The sequence below is a fragment of the Photinus pyralis genome, unplaced genomic scaffold, assembly GCF_008802855.1.
Source record: "Photinus pyralis isolate 1611_PpyrPB1 unplaced genomic scaffold, Ppyr1.3 Ppyr1.4_LG4, whole genome shotgun sequence".
NCBI classification, from domain to species: Eukaryota; Metazoa; Arthropoda; class Insecta; order Coleoptera; family Lampyridae; genus Photinus; species Photinus pyralis.
Window position 1 is genome coordinate 44,025,779 of NW_022170511.1, and position 18,810 is coordinate 44,044,588.

At 34.8% G+C, this 18,810-nt stretch overlaps 4 protein-coding genes across 7 annotated transcripts; all 4 read left to right on the forward strand.

The window, feature by feature from the left end:
• Positions 1–239: 239 nt before the first annotated feature.
• On the forward strand, positions 240–7,984 carry LOC116169400. The gene is made up of 5 exons (XM_031485484.1): positions 240–761; positions 6,688–6,893; positions 6,959–7,381; positions 7,431–7,668; positions 7,718–7,984. Exons 2-4 carry the CDS (start codon positions 6,701–6,703, stop codon positions 7,640–7,642), a joined length of 828 nt encoding a protein of 275 aa, XP_031341344.1. The 5' UTR covers positions 240–761; positions 6,688–6,700; the 3' UTR covers positions 7,643–7,668; positions 7,718–7,984.
• On the forward strand, positions 1,391–4,075 carry LOC116169399 (tigger transposable element-derived protein 2-like). The gene is made up of 2 exons (XM_031485483.1): positions 1,391–1,426; positions 1,960–4,075. The coding sequence occupies exon 2, from the start codon at positions 1,963–1,965 to the stop codon at positions 3,796–3,798; it is 1,836 nt and encodes a 611-aa protein (XP_031341343.1). The 5' UTR covers positions 1,391–1,426; positions 1,960–1,962; the 3' UTR covers positions 3,799–4,075.
• A 1,277-nt stretch (positions 7,985–9,261) lies between the features above and the next one.
• On the forward strand, positions 9,262–10,895 carry LOC116169402. Its single transcript, XM_031485485.1, has 3 exons — positions 9,262–9,551; positions 9,600–10,005; positions 10,057–10,895. The coding sequence occupies exons 2-3, from the start codon at positions 9,601–9,603 to the stop codon at positions 10,753–10,755; spliced, it is 1,104 nt and encodes a 367-aa protein (XP_031341345.1). The 5' UTR covers positions 9,262–9,551; position 9,600; the 3' UTR covers positions 10,756–10,895.
• Positions 10,896–12,581: 1,686 nt separating this feature from the next.
• Positions 12,582–17,969, forward strand: LOC116169489. Of its 4 annotated transcripts, none has more exons than XM_031485595.1 (10): positions 12,582–12,730; positions 15,154–15,365; positions 15,423–15,563; positions 15,607–15,679; positions 15,736–15,800; positions 15,856–15,931; positions 15,984–16,090; positions 16,150–16,364; positions 16,423–16,582; positions 16,646–17,969. In XM_031485595.1, exons 2-10 carry the CDS (start codon positions 15,164–15,166, stop codon positions 16,756–16,758), a joined length of 1,152 nt encoding a protein of 383 aa, XP_031341455.1. In that variant the 5' UTR covers positions 12,582–12,730; positions 15,154–15,163; the 3' UTR covers positions 16,759–17,969. The 4 variants fall into 4 exon arrangements, with proteins under 4 accessions (XP_031341455.1, XP_031341454.1, XP_031341456.1 ...); XM_031485594.1 differs by having other exon boundaries at positions 16,631–17,966; XM_031485596.1 differs by lacking the exon at positions 16,646–17,969 and having other exon boundaries at positions 16,150–16,375; positions 16,423–16,541.
• Positions 17,970–18,810: the final 841 nt, after the last annotated feature.

Sequence of the window (18,810 nt, forward strand, 5' to 3'; positions counted from 1 at the left end):
AACGTGTAATTGTTATATTTCTAACAAACGTATCCAAATATTTCGGCAACATGTCAAAAACAACAATAAAAAAATTATGTAATTTTTCGTCATTACTCTGTCGAAGTACAAAAAATTAATATAATTTTGAACATGTCTCTAGTTTATATTCAAAGCTCGTTCAGTGCCGAAGTGATCGTGTAACATATTTGTTTGAAAAGATCAAGTTCAAGATACGTAGGTTCGTACATCTTCGTTTCGTATCGCGTGAATTAGTGATTTTAGTTTTTTACAGTCTGCACTTCTGAAATTATTGACATCAATATAACCTTAAAAAAGTAGCTATCCAAAAAAGCAATTAATGCACGTGTAGGTGGTCTGTGATGCACGTTAATGAAGCTTGAAGCAAAGTGTACGTGTATTTGGATTTTGGAATATTTATAGAGGTTATTTGCGGAAGCTAACTGCCCATAACAACAAATCGAGCAAGTTTTGGTGGTAGGGGAAGGTTGTGCAAAACCGGGTAGTCTTGTCAAACCGGGTACCAGGGGTTTTAGCCTTCTCTTATATATATGGTTTTAGCTATAATGGTGGTGCTATCTGTCGGCATTCACCTGAACTATCATCTTTGCAACTACAGAATGATGTGGAGAAAAAGAAATCGTACGTTTCCTTCTTTTTCCCGCCGCCTGCTAGATCAAAACGAAATCGCGCTTGCTGATGTTATTTTTTTCAGTTGTTCAAAGACTCGCCATTGGTATTGTGCATGTGGATTTTTTTTAGTAAGTACTTTTTTCTCCAACCACCTGAATAAGACGCTATTTTGTGCCAGTGTTCGGTACGTAAAATTGACGTTTTGCGGATTAATCGCTTTCACCATGGCAACTGTACAAAAAGTGGATACTTTTGGTCCTAGTACCAAAAAGAAATTGACCTTGAAAGTTGGCCAATTAAAAAATTACAATCACGGAGATATGTCACATTGACATCGTTTTACATTGCAGGTTGTAAGATATTTCTATACATACAAATCAAATATTTTTGCATATTCAATACAAATAATGATTTCTATGCGTATGTACATGTATTGAAAATGATTTACGCTCGCTATTTTTATTTAAACCATGTGTAACGTAATTTACATATTCGGTGAACGTAATTTTAATACGTATACAACCCGCCGTCGCGCGTAACGCCATCTACTTCAGACCCATTGCACTATTATCTGTCATTTTGAATTCAAAATTTGAAAAAGTTAATTGCAATTAATTTTAATTAAAAAACTGTATGGTAAGTTGTTTATTTCAATACAAAATATAACAATATTAATTTGTGTATACAATAAAAATGACTGAAACTGATAGCGACATGGATTGGACTCCGCCAGTGATTATAGAAACGGCAGAACATCCTACCTCAAGATTTGCTCCCTACAAAGTCGCGAGAGGTGAGAAGTTAGAAATAAGAACGAATAGGTTATAACCTAAAAACTAGAGTGGCACGACACGTGAGGACAAGAAAGCAGAACTTGTTATACTATAGTAGTGAAACTGTGACTGAATCTAAATTCGAATATAATTTGAAGTAAAGGGGGTTGGAGAAAAAATTTTATGTTTTATTCGTACAAAAAATGCGTTTTCGGGACTCGGAAGGTTGCTGGACTCCGCTAACGCGTCGTCCAGCAACTATCTTCCTCGTCCCGAAAACTGACATTTTTTGTACTAATGAAACAAATAACTATTTTTTATTCCTTGGCCTGTGTTCTTTTATTGTTTGTGTTTAATATTTTAACAATTTTCTAACACAAAAAATGTTTTACTTATAACAAAAATAATGTCACTGTCGTACAAAACCGGGTAGTAAGGGGTCTTTCATAACCGGGTGTACCCGGTTTTGCAAGACTCAATTCCAATGAAATATTGTAGGCATTTAGAGAGTTTAGGTAAACTATTGAACTTTGGTCCATGTATTTATTTACAGAAAATGCCACGCGTTCGAAAAACAAGAAGGCAGAGCTGGCCGGTAGAGGAAATGGCAAAAGCCATTGAAGAAGTTTTAGCCGGGCGGATGGGTTATATGAAAGCGGCTAAAACCTTCAATGTGCCACAATCAACGCTAGAAGATAGAATAAAGAAAGCACGCACTCAGAACCTTTCTCCTGCTGATGCAGCTATCAAGAAGTTAGGCCGTTATACCTCCGTATTTTCGTCTTCCGAAGAGCGGGAGCTTGTGCAGTATGTTCTGAAACTTGAAGAAAGACTTTTTGGAGTCACTCTGAGGGATCTTCGCGCACTCGCTTTTGAATTAGCGGAAAAAAACGACATGAACCATCCCTTTAACAAGGAGAAGAAGATGGCTGGAAAAACCTGGCTTTACGCTTTTCTCAAGAGAAATAATTCTCTGTCTCTCCGACGTCCTGAGGCAACATCTCTGGCTCGAGCCAAGGGGTTCAACAAAACAGCAGTGGGGGCTTTCTTCAATCTGCTACAGTCTGTCTACGAAGAGCACAAATTCAAACCGGAAAACATTTACAACGTCGACGAGACTGGAATGATGACAGTGCCAAACAAACAGTCGAAAATTTTGGCACTTCGCGGAAAGAAGCAAGTTGGATCACTCTCCTCAGCTGAGCGAGGAACACTGGTGACTGTGGAGACGTGCATGAATGCAGTGGGAAACTACATGCCTGTCATGTTTGTATTTCCAAGGAAAAGAGTGAATGATGCGCTGATGATTGGAGCCCCTCCCGGATCAACTGCAGAATATCACGAATCTGGATGGATCCAAAAGGCCTCGTTCGTGAAGTGGTTTAAGAAGTTCGTCACATTTGCCAACCCGTCAGCTACCAACCCTGTCCTCCTGCTGTTAGACGGCCACGCATCCCACACAACGAACCTGGAGCTCATAAAACTCGCGCGGACTCACCATGTTACGCTGCTCTGTTTTCCGCCTCACTGTACTCATCGTCTCCAGCCTCTCGACGTTTCACTGATGGCACCTCTGAGCACATATTACGAGCAAGAGACCAAGAAATGGCTGATTCAAAACCCTGGACGTGCCATCTCAATCTACCAAGTTGCACAACTGTTTGGAGCTGCATTTTCGCGAGCCGCAACAATGCAAACTGCACAGAGCGGCTTCTCGAAAACTGGGATCTGGCCCTTCAACCCGGATGTGTTCCCGGACTACCTGTTTGCGCCATCTGAAACAACAGAGAGATCGCTACCTGCACCGTCTGTGTCTGCCGTAAACTCAGGACAAGACTCCGGCATCGACGTTGTATCACCTGGACCTGCTCGAATAGCCAATCCTACAGCCTCTGCACCAGTCATACCAGAATCTGCCTCTATCGCCACTGTGGAGGAGTCGCCCGGAACTAGCACTCCCAAATCTGGACCTTCGACTTCATCGACAAAATTAAGAGTATCCCCATTTGACGTTAGACCAATACCAAAAGCTGGGAATGATAGGATTCAAAAGATCTCGAAAGCTAGGGGAAAGACAGCTGTCTTGACTACCTCTCCCTACAAACGAGACTTGGAAAAGGAAGAAGAAAAGAAGAAGGGTACTACAAAGAGGAAATCTGGGGCAAAGACAGCAAGGATTTTAAAGAAGAAGACTGTGAATAGCACTCATGACAGTTCATCGTCTGAAGAAGAGGAAGAAGAACATGCGTGCATTTTTTGCAACGAGTTATTCTCTGACTCAAAGGACAAAGAAGGCTGGATCCAATGTGTCAACTGCAAAGGCTGGGCCCACGAAGCCTGTACAGGACTAGAAGATATAGATGATATTTTTATTTGTGATTTCTGCCAATGAAAAAAACATTCTGATAGCTGAAAACTAACTTTTCAGTTATGTGATCTCTTATTTTATTTTTGTTACCTTGAATTTTTGTTCGGAATTTATTTTTATGCCTTTTTTTGTTACCTACTTGGAGACTGAATTTTTTTTTAATTAAACTCATTTTTATGACAAATAAAGTTAATACTTCCATTAAACTTAAAACAAATTCTGTTTTTTTGTATTTTTCACTATTTCATTTCATGTACCCGGTTTTGTCAGACTTCAAATTTTCAAGTACCCGATTTGACAAGACCGGTTGGACAAAACCGGGTGATTTGACTTTTTTTAGTTTTTCTGCTTTTTCTCGGAAACCAATGGTTGTAAAAAAAAATGGGTCTAGGGAATATTAGAAAACAATATTATTGTTCGTTTGTGCCTTATTATATTCCTTTATTGAAAAACAGGTCCTTAATTTTTCAATCCAAAGTTAAGGTACCCGGTTTTGCACAACCTTCCCCTAAGTGTATTTTATTTAGTTATTACCTATAAGTTAGATAAATAACGAGTCGCGCGTGTTTATACAAATTAAAAATGGAGGATGGGCTATTATTATTTCTATCACGGAAACATGCAAGTCATATTGTAGACATTTGAATCTTCTAACAGTGTTTATAGTTTTAGATACCATTATTCTAAAATGAGTCGAAAAACCAAATTGAAAACTAACCTTTCTTTGTCTACCCAACATACACGAAGATTAATTATGAAACAAACACGTTCTGATTTAAATCGCATACAATCTTCGGATCACAGTGGTCAATTGTCTACAAAGAACGAAGTTTTTGAAAGTAGCAGTTCTACCAATCATTTTTACTCAAATACATTTGATACTGAAGACTTACAATTGCATCAAAGCGAGCATCAAAGTAACTGTGATAATACCTCGAATAATACATTAACATCAGAAGTGTGTGACAACCCCGTAAATTCACCTTGTACTTCTGGTGAAAATATTGATGAGTTGCCGGAAGATTTGTATAACGAACTATTCCAAGCTCGATTTGAAGAGCCATTATTTCATATTGATGAACCTTTTAATGAGCCCACATTGGAAGCAAAAACCAATAACCCCGATTGTAAAAGTGATACTGCTAAAGTCAAGCTAGCAAACTGGGCATTGAACTACAACATCAATCAAAATGCATTTTCAGCATTATTAAAAATTTTAAATGAAACCTTTGATTGTAAATTACCCATTGATGCAAGAACCTTGCTGAAAACGCCACGTAAAAGTGCAATCTGTAAATTTTCTACTGGAAATTATGTCCACTTAGGCTTAAACCGAGCATTAAAAAATATTACTGAGGGTATAGTTGGAGATGTAGTCAATATTAAGCTTCTGATTAATATAGATGGCTTGCCCCTTTCTCGCTCATCAACTGCATGCTTGTGGCCAATATTGTGCTCGGAAAATGTAACCAAAAAGGTCTTTGTGGTAGGGTTGTTTCATGGCTATGAAAAACCGCAATCCTCTAGTGAATTCCTAAAACAGTTTGTAGAGGAAGCAGTGGATTACGTCACAAATGGCTTTTATGCCAATGGAAAAAAATATAACATTATTGTTGCCGGACTCATTTGTGATGCTCCAGCAAAATCATTTGTTTTAAACGTCAAGGGTCATACCGGATATAGTAGCTGTACCAAGTGCACAATAGAGGGAACTTTTTTGAACAACAGAGTGTGCTTTCCACAAACTTCTAACGCCCGTTTAAGACACGTTGATGACTATTTTCAAAATGGGGATGATGAATTTTATTTATCTAAAACTGTGCTACTAGAAATACCTAATTTCAAACCAGTAAGCGGAGTGCCATTAGATTATATGCATTTAGTGTGCTTAGGTGTTGTCAGAAAGCTGCTGTTATTTTGGATAGAGGGTAAACCACAATCTGGTGTGAAATTATCATCCCGTACACTTCAGGAAATTTCAAAAGTCATTCTGTCATGTAAGAAACTTGTACCACTGGAAATTTCTAGAAAACCTAGATCATTGTCAGATATACACCATTGGAAAGCAACTGAATTACGATATTTTCTTTTATATATAGGTCCTGTAGCATTAAAATCCAAATTGAATAGAGATGTTTATCTAAATTTTCTTACATTGCATGTTGCAATAAGAATCCTTTGCTGCCCTGCTTCTATTTTGAGAGAAGAAAATATCGAATATGCTGAAAATCTATTAAAACATTTTATTAAATCCTTCGAGCTCATTTATGGTACTCATAATATTTCTCATAATGTCCATAATTTGTCTCACCTTAGTGGGGATGTTAGAACCTTCGGAGCACTAGATGAATTTAGTGCATTTAGGTTTGAAAATTTTATGTCAACCATTAAAAGCCATATCCGAAAAAATGAGAAACCTCTTCAACAAATAGCTCGTCGGTTCAATGAAATTGAAAATTTAAATTTTTCAAGCAATAACAGATCATCAAATAAATCAAGCCTGTATAAAATTAAGAATTGCTTCCTAGATCTTTCCAATATGAAAGATTGTTGTGTATTGTTGGACAACGAGAATATTGTACATATTAAACAAATACAAGATGACACGATAACAGGATATTTATTTACAAAAGAAGGAAATTTGTACACATCTCCGTGCAAATCAGAATGTTTAAATATTTTCCTTTTATCTACAAGTTTTACAAGGGTGTCTTCTTCAATAAATTCTGTAAAAGCAAAACTATGGATATTGCCGTATAAAGGCGATTCATATGTTGGAGTTCCAATTTTACACTCGATTGATTAGATAGGATACTAGCATAAGAATAAGTAATAATGTTTATACCTATAACACTGTAATATTAAGGTAGGTTATTGAAGTGCATATAATTATGTAAATTATTTTTATTACAGGCAATTAATTAATATGAATTATAGTATAATTCAATTTGAAGATGGTGTGGAAGTAGTACCAGACAAATGGTTGGTTGGAGAAAACATGTGTTACTGGCCACCAATGAATTCTGATAAATTAACTCTACATAAATTGGTTTTGTCCAAAGCAAACGTTGAGAAAAATTGGGTCCAATACAAAATTTTAAAAATATTTTGTCATGCCGATAAGTGTTAGGTTAGGTACGTTTAAATGTGATTGTTAAATTAATAGAGTCATGTTATAATGCAGATACTTACCAAAGAGCCGTCCAGAAATTGAAGCTAGCCTTGGAAATGTCTGATATAGATACATCTGATGAATCACTCAAAAAAACAAGGCATTCACGACACCACAAGGTAGCTGATGAATTTGATGAATCTGATGTAGATCACTTCACTCCAAGCTTCATTCCAAACGAAAGAAAAAAGGAAAAAAAACGACGCCCATCTCCTTTAGATTCGGATGAAGATGATGTAGAAGCATGTCCAGAAATGTCATCAAAACTCCCACCATTCCCTTCTTCTGCAAATTTTACCCTTGTGGAAAATAGGAAAAACAATACAGCTGATGATGAAATATTGCCAATACGAAATTCTGTTCCGCAACAATGCATGTCAATGTCAAGGGCTAGTACTCCTTCTTCGGTTACAAATACCCGTGTTTCTATCAGAGGTATACAGTTAATTATTGTATTTTACCCTTAACATGAAGTTATTTTTAGGGACGGATGAAATATTAATGAAATTAAACACACTTCTTTCCATAACAAAAATTATAGAAAACAGGTTAACTCTAATTGAGCGGAGTGTTTCTAATCTACAAGGTGAGGGAAATGCAAAAGCACCGTCTTCAAGTTGCATGGAAGCAAAAGAATTTAACAAAATGTTTCCGTTAACAAGTGAAGTAGATTTATTGAATTTTGAGGAATTTTGAAAGACGATACATTTTTTAATAAAATGGTAAGTAGAAGCTTTTATATTCTACATATATTACAGGGATTATTTGTAGATTGCAACATTATGTACAGTTGGGGGTACCGATGTGCAGAGCATAACTGTTAACATATTAAAAAAAAATCTTAGTAATTCCCTTGCAAATTTATTCTCATTACATGGTAAGAAGAAAAAGAAGATTTTCAAAAGTTTAAATACATGTAATTTAATTGTGGATACTGTACGTAAACAGAAAACTGGAACAACAGAGGTGGAAATCCTAGCAATAATTGGAAGTTGGCTACCTCAATCCAATTTGCGTTTATCACGCGAACAAAGGTAAATTTCAGTTGAATATATCCAACATCATTGTAACAAGGCATTTAGTTTTTTTGATTTTGATATGTGCATTTTGTGCATAAAAATATTCCTACAATTTGATTGCTACCTTCAACAGTATTACTACTTAATTTTTTTAAAGATTGCATTTGTGTTCAATTAACATTATTTGTTAAATTCAGACTGCGGTGTGCATTCATCAGAATTTGTAACCAATGCAATTTTTGTGGTTAATAAGTCCAAATGTCTATTTAATATTTATGAAACGCTGTAGATGTCAGAATTAACTTTGTTAATTTATTCAACCTTCTTAAACATTGTGTTCTTCTCTTTCAGGAAACAAAAAGGATTGGAGCAAGACAACGAATGAATCAATTCCGTTAATGTTCCCAATTTTTATATACTTAAGTACATATATTTTATAATATGTATTAGTATAGAAGGTACATTTTTGTATTTTCTCAATATATGAATATTTCTATTTTGTGTCTAATATATTTCTTAAATGTTTCATGTGTATGTTTCAGAAGCGTAACAAAACATATGAGAAATATTTGCTATGCATGTTTCTGAAATGTTGCATGTTATATTACATTGCAAGAACATTTTGCCATTTATAAATATTTCAACCATGTTTCAGATATCTTTCCAAATATTTCAGAAATATATGATATCTTACAAAGAAATCTATCTGCAATATTATAGAAACAATACCGTGCTGTATGGGTATAACTTTGTGTTACTGCACCGTTTTACACAAGTGAAATGGCATTATCAACAAGTTAGATGTTGCTTGATTCGTACGTTGATGACGCAGGGGCACAGATCCCTGGCAAGGATAGTATATTTATAATCCTTGGCCAAAACATACATAATACAGTTCTTTCAACACCTATTTCTTTACAATGTTTAATTTGTGTGTGGGTTTTAGCCAATCAAGAAAGCTATAGGTTTGTATTATGTGAATACCTTGTATAACAAAAATAGTAATCCGTTAATTGCTTCAGATCTATTGGTGATCGCTTCAATGTCTCAAAGAGCTCCATATTTTCACTGCCTAATAAGAGTATGTAAAATTCTGAACAGCAAAGGTTCTGTATTTATAAAATGGCCAAAAGGAAATGATGCTATTAAAACAATAGCTGGTTTCAAGGTATTTTTTTTTAGTTTCCCTACCTTAGAAGTATTAACATTTTTTCTTTTGTAGAAAATAATAGTACATTATTTTATGTGGAGGAGAAGTATTACTTTTCATGGCGCGCCTGTGTTTAGCCGCCGAACGGAGTGAGGCGGCTAATAGAAGGCAAGCCATGAAAAGTAACTTCTCCTCCAAATAAAATATGCTATTTTTTCTTCAAACTTCCGCAAATTTATCCAAAACACCAGGTTTTTAAGGGATATTAATCGCTTTCGTTAAATTAAACGTCATTGTCAAGTAGGTAAGTTTGTTTTCCTTTACATGAGTGCATATGTGCTGTTTCCTTGGTTACGCAGTAAATAATTTTATTGAGTGAAAAAATTACATGTCAGTTCGTAATTTTGAATAAGAAAGATTTCTCGATAAGAAAGAAGTAAGTTAATTAAATCACTAAAAGATAGTGTAAATTAGTTAGTTTTAGAATGCAATGCACGCCGCCCGAAATTACCGTTGAGGCGAATGAAGCAGTATCGTGCCTCGGACCTTCGAAATCCGGTGAAAAGTATTTAGCTGCATATCAACACTTCATTCAATGGTGTAATGGAAAGAATGTGATCATCTATTCAGAAAATGTACTTCTTGCGTATTTTAATCAGATGCAAAAAGATAAAAAATGGAAATCTTCGACAATGTGGTCTCGTTATTCCATGATCAAATCCGAATTAATTATCAAGCATGGAATAAATATAAGTCAATATTTAAAGCTACGATGTTTTTTGAAAAAGGCCAATGAAGGGTATTCTGCAAAAAAGTCCAGAATATTTACTAAAGAGCAGTTTGAAGGTTTTCTAATGGACGCACCAGATGATGTATATTTAGGAATAAAGGTGAATTTAAATCAGTTTTAATTCTCCCAATGTAATATTATTATGATTCAGATTGTTTTATTAATCGGAGTAACCGGGGCATGCAGATGCGACGAAATGATGAAAATGAATATAGGCGACATTGAAGATATGGAAAATTTAATCCTAATAAAAATTCCCGATAGCAAAACGAAAAAAGTGCGCTCGTTTACCATCATCGGAGAAATGTTCATGAATATTTACCACAAGTACGCTTCATTAAGACCGAGAGATATGCAAGAGAGAAGGTTTTTTTTGAAATATCAGAATGGGAAGTGCTATAAAAATGTTATGGGGATTCATACGATTAGTGCTGTACCCAGAAAAGTCGCCGAATTTCTAAAATTAGGCAATGTCCAAGAATATACGGGTCACTGTTTAAGGCGTACTTCGGCTACATTACTCATCGATGGTGGAGGAACTATGGAGTCGTTGAAGCGCCACGGGGGTTGGAGGTCGACTTCCGTAGCAGAAGGGTACATAGAAGAGTCGATTCGCAACAAAAAAGAAAATGCTAGCCGAATATTAAATTTAAACGAAACTGCGGTAACTGAAACAGGCGCATCAGGAAATCTAATAACGTCGTCTTCGCCGAGATCATCGCCTAAATCGAGAGTAAATACTTTAACAGGGTCTAGTTCATCGTTGCACGGCTTCAATTTTCAGAATGCAACACTTACCAATTGTACATTTAATATTACATTAATGAATAAGTCTGAAAATATATCATAATTTTTTGAATAAATAAATGAAATTGTTGTGTTTCCATAACAACACTTTTCCCTCCGGCGACAGGAAAAGGAAAAGTAAAAACTGCTCTAACGATAATGTCAAACTTTGGCGCCTACTACTCAGTCGAACAATGGCCTAATATTTTGACGTTTGAAGAAAAAATCATTTCCTGGAGTGTTGGGTGCTATAGACGGGTGCCATATTAATATATGTCCACCCAAGCACAATTCTGCCACTTACATCAATAGAAAAGGCAGACCATCTATGATATTACAAGGCGTATGTGACCATAATTGTATATTTACTGACTGATAACGTACATGACATTCTTTATATAAATTGTGAAATCTTATAATGGATTTCAAAGCCCGTATGCACTCAAGAGCACTGGGGGATTGACTAGTTTTCCGTCTGATTTGGGAGAAAACATTTTCTAACGCATCTACCGCGCAATTCAAACAAGGATAGAGATCATAAATAAAGTGCATTTCACGCGTTCGACGTACGCTATTAATGGATTCAATGCGGTGAAAAGAGAACACCGATGAAAATAAGGTGGCTCCTGTTTCTCATGTTTATAAAATTGGATACTCATTTGACATTACACTGTTTTGATTATTAGTTTAATTAGAGTAAGGCAATTTCTTGGATATTTACAAATTAGGCGCAGATTAAGATATTTTGCCGACCATTAATTGCGCTTTACAAATTCGTCAGATAATTCACAGCATAACAAAACTTCGTAATGTCAATAAGATTTTTAGCGCCGCTGCCGCCATCTCTGAGCATACATTATCATTCAAGGATATCATAGGGTGAATCGCCCAGTTAGCCGGCCACCACCCGTTCTCGGCCACTTTAGGAGAATTAGGGAATAAATTAGTACAAACTTTTGTTTCGATCCGCGATTTTTACAGATCCTACTCAACACTCCTTTCCCCACCACTTTACGGATCACGCCATTTTTTTAAGCACATGTCACCATAAAAAATGGCAGTTAAAAGTTGGCTCTTGTGAAACGTGCGTGCCTGCGGCTGTTTACTGCAGATTTGCTAGGGTACATCTCATAAGGGAATAGTGATTATTTTGTGTAATACTGATTATAAAGGTAAGTGTTATTAAATTTTAGATAAATAATATGTCGATGTACTATTATATTTAAGAAAATAATGATAATTCATAAGTACTAATTATTTTATGGGGTGGCCGGTAAACTGGCTTAACCAAAACGCTCAATCCACTTCTCGGCCAGGGTGGCCGAGAACAGGTCGTAGAGCATGATATTGTTTATCTTTTTTTGTCTTACTGGTTCATAATAATTCGTATCCTTTTCTCTGGCATACTTAGGACAGTTAGTACCACAAAATAGCCAGTTTTCGGCCGGACTATCTAAAAAAGCGCGGGAAATAAAGATGTTTAAAAGAGCGGCCGAGAAAAGGTATCTTGGCCTTTTTTCGGCCATTACCTTTAACTTATATTGGTTTTATGTGCTTTTTACCTGATTTCGTATTAACCTTCGTGCTTTTTTAAGATACTTACGAATCTTAAAACTGTAACCCAGCAAACCTGTTACAGCAGTGTTATATACCTTTGGTGTAACAGTGTTATAAAACAGTTGTTACATTACACATACATAACAACAATATAACAAATTAATTCCTAGTTATATAACCTAGTTATATAGCAATTCTTTACAATGTTATATATCATCAATATACCATATATAACATAACAATCATTTGTTACATGCACATTGCAAAAGCATAGCATTGGTGACATTGAATGCGACCGCGCACATTTTATCGTATTTGGTTGGTAGACCGCGGCCGGCGTGACTCGTACTGGTACTTAAGTCATATCAATTGTTTAACTTTTGTGTGTAAGTTTTTGGTTTCAATCGTGTTGAACTCGTTATTTATCTCGGTTGCAAGTTTGTGTGGATAATCGTTCTACTTTTGCAGGTGTTAAAAACGAGGTAGGTAACGTCTAATATTAAATATTATGTAATTATAATTTTGTACATAACCTATATTGTTTTGGTTAACACGAAGTTTTTTGGCGGTTTTTTATGTTTGTTTGTGGCTCTTACACTTCTTAAAACGTGTTATTTTTCAACATGTCGAAAAAAGATGCAGCGCCCCATTTTCATTTATTAAGCAAACGACGACGAAATCAAATCATTAATTTAGAAATTTCAGCATTCAGTGCACAAGGTAGTAAAGTCCAGTTAGATCCAGTTGTTTTGCAAGATCCTAATGAAAAGAATGTTGCACCTAATTGTTCAATTCAACCTGTGAATGATGACATTGTGGAGGATAATCCAAAGCACATGCAAAATGTTATTTTAAATAATGAAATATGTGATGATGTGGATGATATAAACCCTTCTGAAGATGTACCGTTTTCAAGTCCTAAATTGGAAATTTATTCTGACTCCGACGTGCTCTCTGAATCAGAAGTTAACCATTATTCTGAATCTGATCATGAATATACAAATGCTATAGGCGATTCCAAGGGTGATTCTGAAGCTAGTCTCCAAGATGCTCTAGCTCGTTGGACTATAGAAAACAATATCTCCCATGCTGCTGTGAATTCAATGTTGAAGATATTGCACAGGTTTGGTCATTCTAATTTACCTGCCGATGTACGAACATTAATGAAAACACGTAGCGCATCACAGTTTGAAATATGTTCACGTAGCGGTGGCCAATATGTACATTTTGGTATTTTGCCTGGTCTTTTACGGTCAACTGAAGTATATTTTGATAATTTACCAAGTGATTTAAAAATTGACATTAATATTGATGGTCTTCCATTGAGTAAGAGTTCGGGAAGCCAATTTTGGCCAATAATGGCTGCCATCTCTTCTGATAAATTTTATTCAAAACCATTTTTAGTTGGTTGTTATCATGGGAACAATAAACCAACCGACGTCAATGATTATCTACGGCCATTGGTTGATGATGCAAAAGATATTTTACATAATGGTATATTTATTGGCGGGAAAAGAATTTGTGTTAAATTAAATGCGATAATTTGTGATGCCCCAGCGAAATCTTTTATAAGTTGTATTAAAAATCATACAGGATATTTTGGTTGCAGTAAATGCATTCAGGAAGGTGATTTTATAGCCAATCGAGTTACATATCCTGAATTAAACTGTACGTTACGAACGGATGCATCTTTTAGTGCTAAAATTCAAGCAGAACATCATAAAGGGATTTCTTGCTTAGAGGAATTGCAAATAGGGATGGTTTCTCAGATCCCAATTGATTATATGCATTTAGTATGCTTAGGTATTATGAAACGTTTGCTCCAATTTTGGGTAAAAGGAAAAATGAATGTCAGATTAAAAGGTGATGCATTAGACTATGCCTCGAATAAGTTAATTGGAATGAAATCTTGTATTACAACTGAATTTGCTAGAAAACCTAGAGGCTTACATGAAATTGATCGATGGAAGGCAACAGAATTGCGTCAATTTCTCTTGTATACTGGACGAGTTGTACTGAAAGATGTATTGCCACATACTTATTATGAACATTTTATTAGTTTAAGTGTTGCTATAAGAATATTGGCAGATAAAGATTTATGTATTACCTTGAATGATTATGCTCACTCTTTGTTAGTGTGGTTTGTAAGGCACTATGGAACGCTGTATGGTCAGGAATTTTTAACTTATAATGTGCACAATCTCTCGCATATAAGTAATGATGTTAAGATATTTGGTCCATTAGATAATTTTAGTAGTTTTAAATATGAAAATTATATGTATAAAATTAAACAAAAATTAAAACAAAGTGGGCGACCTTTACAACAATTAAGAAATAGAATAAAGGAAGAACAAGAACTGCCGCTTAAAACAGATATATGTAAAAACTATCCAGTTATTCATAAAGATAAAAATAATTGTGTTAACAGTTTAGATTTCAAACATTTTAATATCTCAACAAAGGAAGCGAATAATTGTTGTTTACTTCACGATGGATCTATTGCAATTATTACAAATATTAGTCACGAAAATGGAGATGCTATATTAACTGTAAATCAATATAAACATTTCAAGCCACACTATGAATCGCCTTGTGATTCTAGAAAAGTGGGAATATCTATAATCGATAAAAGTAGAATGACACAAACTGTAAAAATATCGGCAAACACAATTAGAAAGAAGTGTATTATTATAAATAATGTATTTGAAAAAAACTTTGACAAAAATGAGTACATTGTGATTCCACAAATTCATTGCAAAGAATAATTCCCGTCCAAATATATGTTGTACATATAGTGAGAAATACCTACTTTAATACATTTTTAGTTAATTATAACAATATACTATTAGGTATGATTTTGTGACAGTCAAAAAAGTTAGTTTTTCAAAAAATCTTGCCTTTTCAGGTTTTTTAACATGTCATATGCGGTGGTAACATTCACCAACGAAGGATTGGGAGTTACATCCACGTCGGAAGTCCCCACTAATTGGCTGCTTAATGACAACAAACAATGTTGGTGGCCTTCGCTGAGCAAAAACATTAGCTCCTTAATTGCTAAAAGAGCCCAACCAACTGATGTATGGAGTAAAGAAGATGTAGTGGTTGAAACACTTGGGCGTAAGTATATCTGTGTTAGTACAAAATTTGAAAATTTATTTAATAATTTTTACGCAGTATCACTTGAGACGGCTCGAAAAAAAGCAGAAGATCTAGATTACACATCCTCAGAAGAGGCCAACACTGGCAGAGGTAAAAGGAAAATAACTCCGAAGCAATTTGAAATTAGTTCTTCGGACAACGAAGTTATTTCTAAAGGTTAGTTACTTATTATTAAAATCTTAATTTAAGACAATTTAAGGCGCAAAAAGAAATGCAGCGATACCTCCGCCTCCTTCTTTCCCTAAGGATTTTCAAGAGAGTTCTTGCAATAGGTATAATACACAGTTTATAAATACATTGCATATGTAACAATTGTTTTGAATTACAGTATATCTTTGTCTGACCCAAATTCAGCTGTATTTACTGCAGTAGCTGAGGTTAATATTCCTACAGGTAAGGTCTGTGGTCTAATATATGGGTTACTAATCTTAGTGTATGATTTATATAGGAATGACGGCAGACAAACCTGATAACATAAATCTACCCGGAGTGCCAGATCAAATGCTCCAAATAGTGCCATTAAGGTAGTTTGCTTATATGTATCAATCGGCCCAGAACTAATCAGAATTTTTGTAGCCAATTTGATATAGAAAACACTCCAGTCGTAATAGCAGATAACACTACACTGTCTAGTACTGTCGACACGAGAGCTGACAAAATAGTCTTGGAAAGCATTATTAAAGGTAATATTTTGAATATATGGTATATAATAATTGTAATGGTATATTATAATTTACTGTAGAGCATTGCCAAAAAATTGAGAGAATGTTTGGTTCGATCAATTTAAATTTAAAAAACATTAACTCCAGACTGGAAAAATTAGAAAAAAATGCTCCCGCCTTGAATGAAGAAGAAGAAGATACGGTTATTCAAGACAATTTGCCATTAAGGACAATTGAGGAAATCAACTCTTTTGAAAATTTAGTAAAGACCAACAGAGAAGCAGCAATTTTATTTGTACGGAAAATGTAATTTTTATGGTAGTTATATATACTATTGTACTGTGTTGTTTTAGAGGAAATATATTTCAAACACTGGTGGGAATTGCCCAAAGGACAATGTTGTGCGACTATTACGGAAAATATTCACAAATGAATGCGCAATGAAGTGTTCGTGGATGGGGCATCGGAATAATTTTGGAGTTTCCAAATTAACCATCATGAGCATTGTAAATGGTAAGTTATATTTGTCTTATGAACCGAACTTCTGCATTTGGTTATTAGCTGTTGTTCTATCAGCATTTCCGCAACTGAAAGAACAAGAGTTTGAAACGTTTTGCGGAGAATGGCTTCGTTTCGCCAAACAAAGATTCACCAGAGAAACCAAAGGCGCAGCAGCGAGAAATAATTAAGATATGGTCGTTTTATAGAATTTTATTTTTAAATAGCGGATTAATGGTTATACAGGGTGGCCGGGTGGCCCATTAGTACGTGGGTGGAAGATTATGGGTTTATTTACGCACATATTTCATTGTCGGGGCATGTTGAAGGACTCTTAAGGCTACAACGTAAAAATATTTTTAACAAAATTGCAACTGTTAGGTATACAGGGTGATTTATATCACAATTGCATTTTTTTAAAATAGAACCCATACCTATTATTACAAAATTTCAATTCGTTGGTCAATTTTAGTGTGACTTTATGTATCACACAGGATATCTAAAATCAGTTATTGTTTAACCGCAATTCGTGATTTTTTCAAAAAGAACTACCCTTTTTTTTTATTGCATAAAGAGTAGAATTTGATTACTTTTCTAATGATATAAGCATGTTGGTATTTATCTTTTACATGTTTTATTGTAATATTAAGTGCATTTCAAGATAATGGTTTTTTTTATTTAGACGTTTTATTTTGGTTTTTGAGTTTTTATTTTGTTTTGTTTGGGGTAAATGTTTTTATAATTTGAATTGGTGTTTATAATTTTTAACGGCCTATTAATTACCGAGAGGCTTTGCAAATGGAAAAGCACTGTGGATTATTAGAAACTGATGAATTACAAGACATATGTAAAAGGCTGAATACCGACATGCTCATACTGTTAGAAAAGTACTCAAATCCTACACCTTATGCAATAAAACAAACTTGGTAGTTCCGTTTGAAAAAACCAAGTTACCTTTGACTCAAATTTTGAAAATTGGCTGAGCGATTCCTGTTAACACACAAAAAAGTTTAACTTCGACCGTTCGCCGTTGGTTAGTACATTTGCAACTTTGATATAACTCACCCTGTATAACAATTGCAATTTTGTTGAAAATATTTTTAGTTTGTAGCCGTAAAAGTCCATCATCATGCTCCAACAATGAATTTCAAATGTGTCCTTTAAGAAACCCACAATCCTCCAACCACGCACTAATGGGCCATACTGTATAGCTTATACTTAGAATTTAGGAACATTTTTTTAATTAGATAATATAAACATGTATTCAAATTGTACTTATCTTTCGATTTTGGTTTGTTTATTTTGAAATAAATACCGTTTACTGCAAAAGTTTTTATTAATACAATTTTTTACAGATTATTTGAGTAGTGGAAAATATGGGTTACCCTGTATAGCAAATGCGACTGTATAATGCTATGTGCTTGTTACATAGAAGTTATACAGCTGCAATGTATTGGTACACAAAGTTATAAACCTGTTACATTGCAACAAAGTAACAGTAATAAACCCGTTACATTGCAACAATGTTGATGTTTTATCACATGTGATTTATCTGTTATATATTGGTTATGTTGTGCTGAGTGGGAAATTACAATTTACTAGCAACTTACATGTTATCTGCTTGTTATATAACATGTTACTAATAAAGTAACACATTTATATTGCATTTATAAAACTGTTATGTAGCGAGGTTTGTTGGGAAATTACAATTTTACATAAAATGCTTACCTACTAGGTAAATAATGTTTTTCAGATGGCCACAGTCAAAGGCAAAAAATTTCCGATGCAGGCAAGAAAGTTATTCAGCTACTCTGAAGAAAACCTTAAGCTTGCACTGCATGCTGTTAGAGAGGGCCAAATGTCCATAAGAAGTGCTGCAAAAGAGTTTAATGTACCAAGGTCTACTCTCCAAGACAGGGTGTCGGGGAAAACACCAGACCGATTGCGTAAAACGGGTCCAGAACCAATTATGACTATCGAAGGAGAAAAACGCATCAGCAATTGGGTCATTGGTCTTGCCAAGTGTGGATTCCCAATAAAAAAGCATGAACTAATGGAAACAGTAACGAAAATAGCAAGTGTAACATAGTGTACAAGTTAGGTACATGCGCCACTACCGGACGTCAACCTACAGACGACATCGGTTCAATCAATAATAAAGATGTTTAATAGAATTACCTTTATTATAATTTCAGCAGCCTAAGCTCCGAATATAACATGGTGTCAGGTGTAAACCGTAAGAA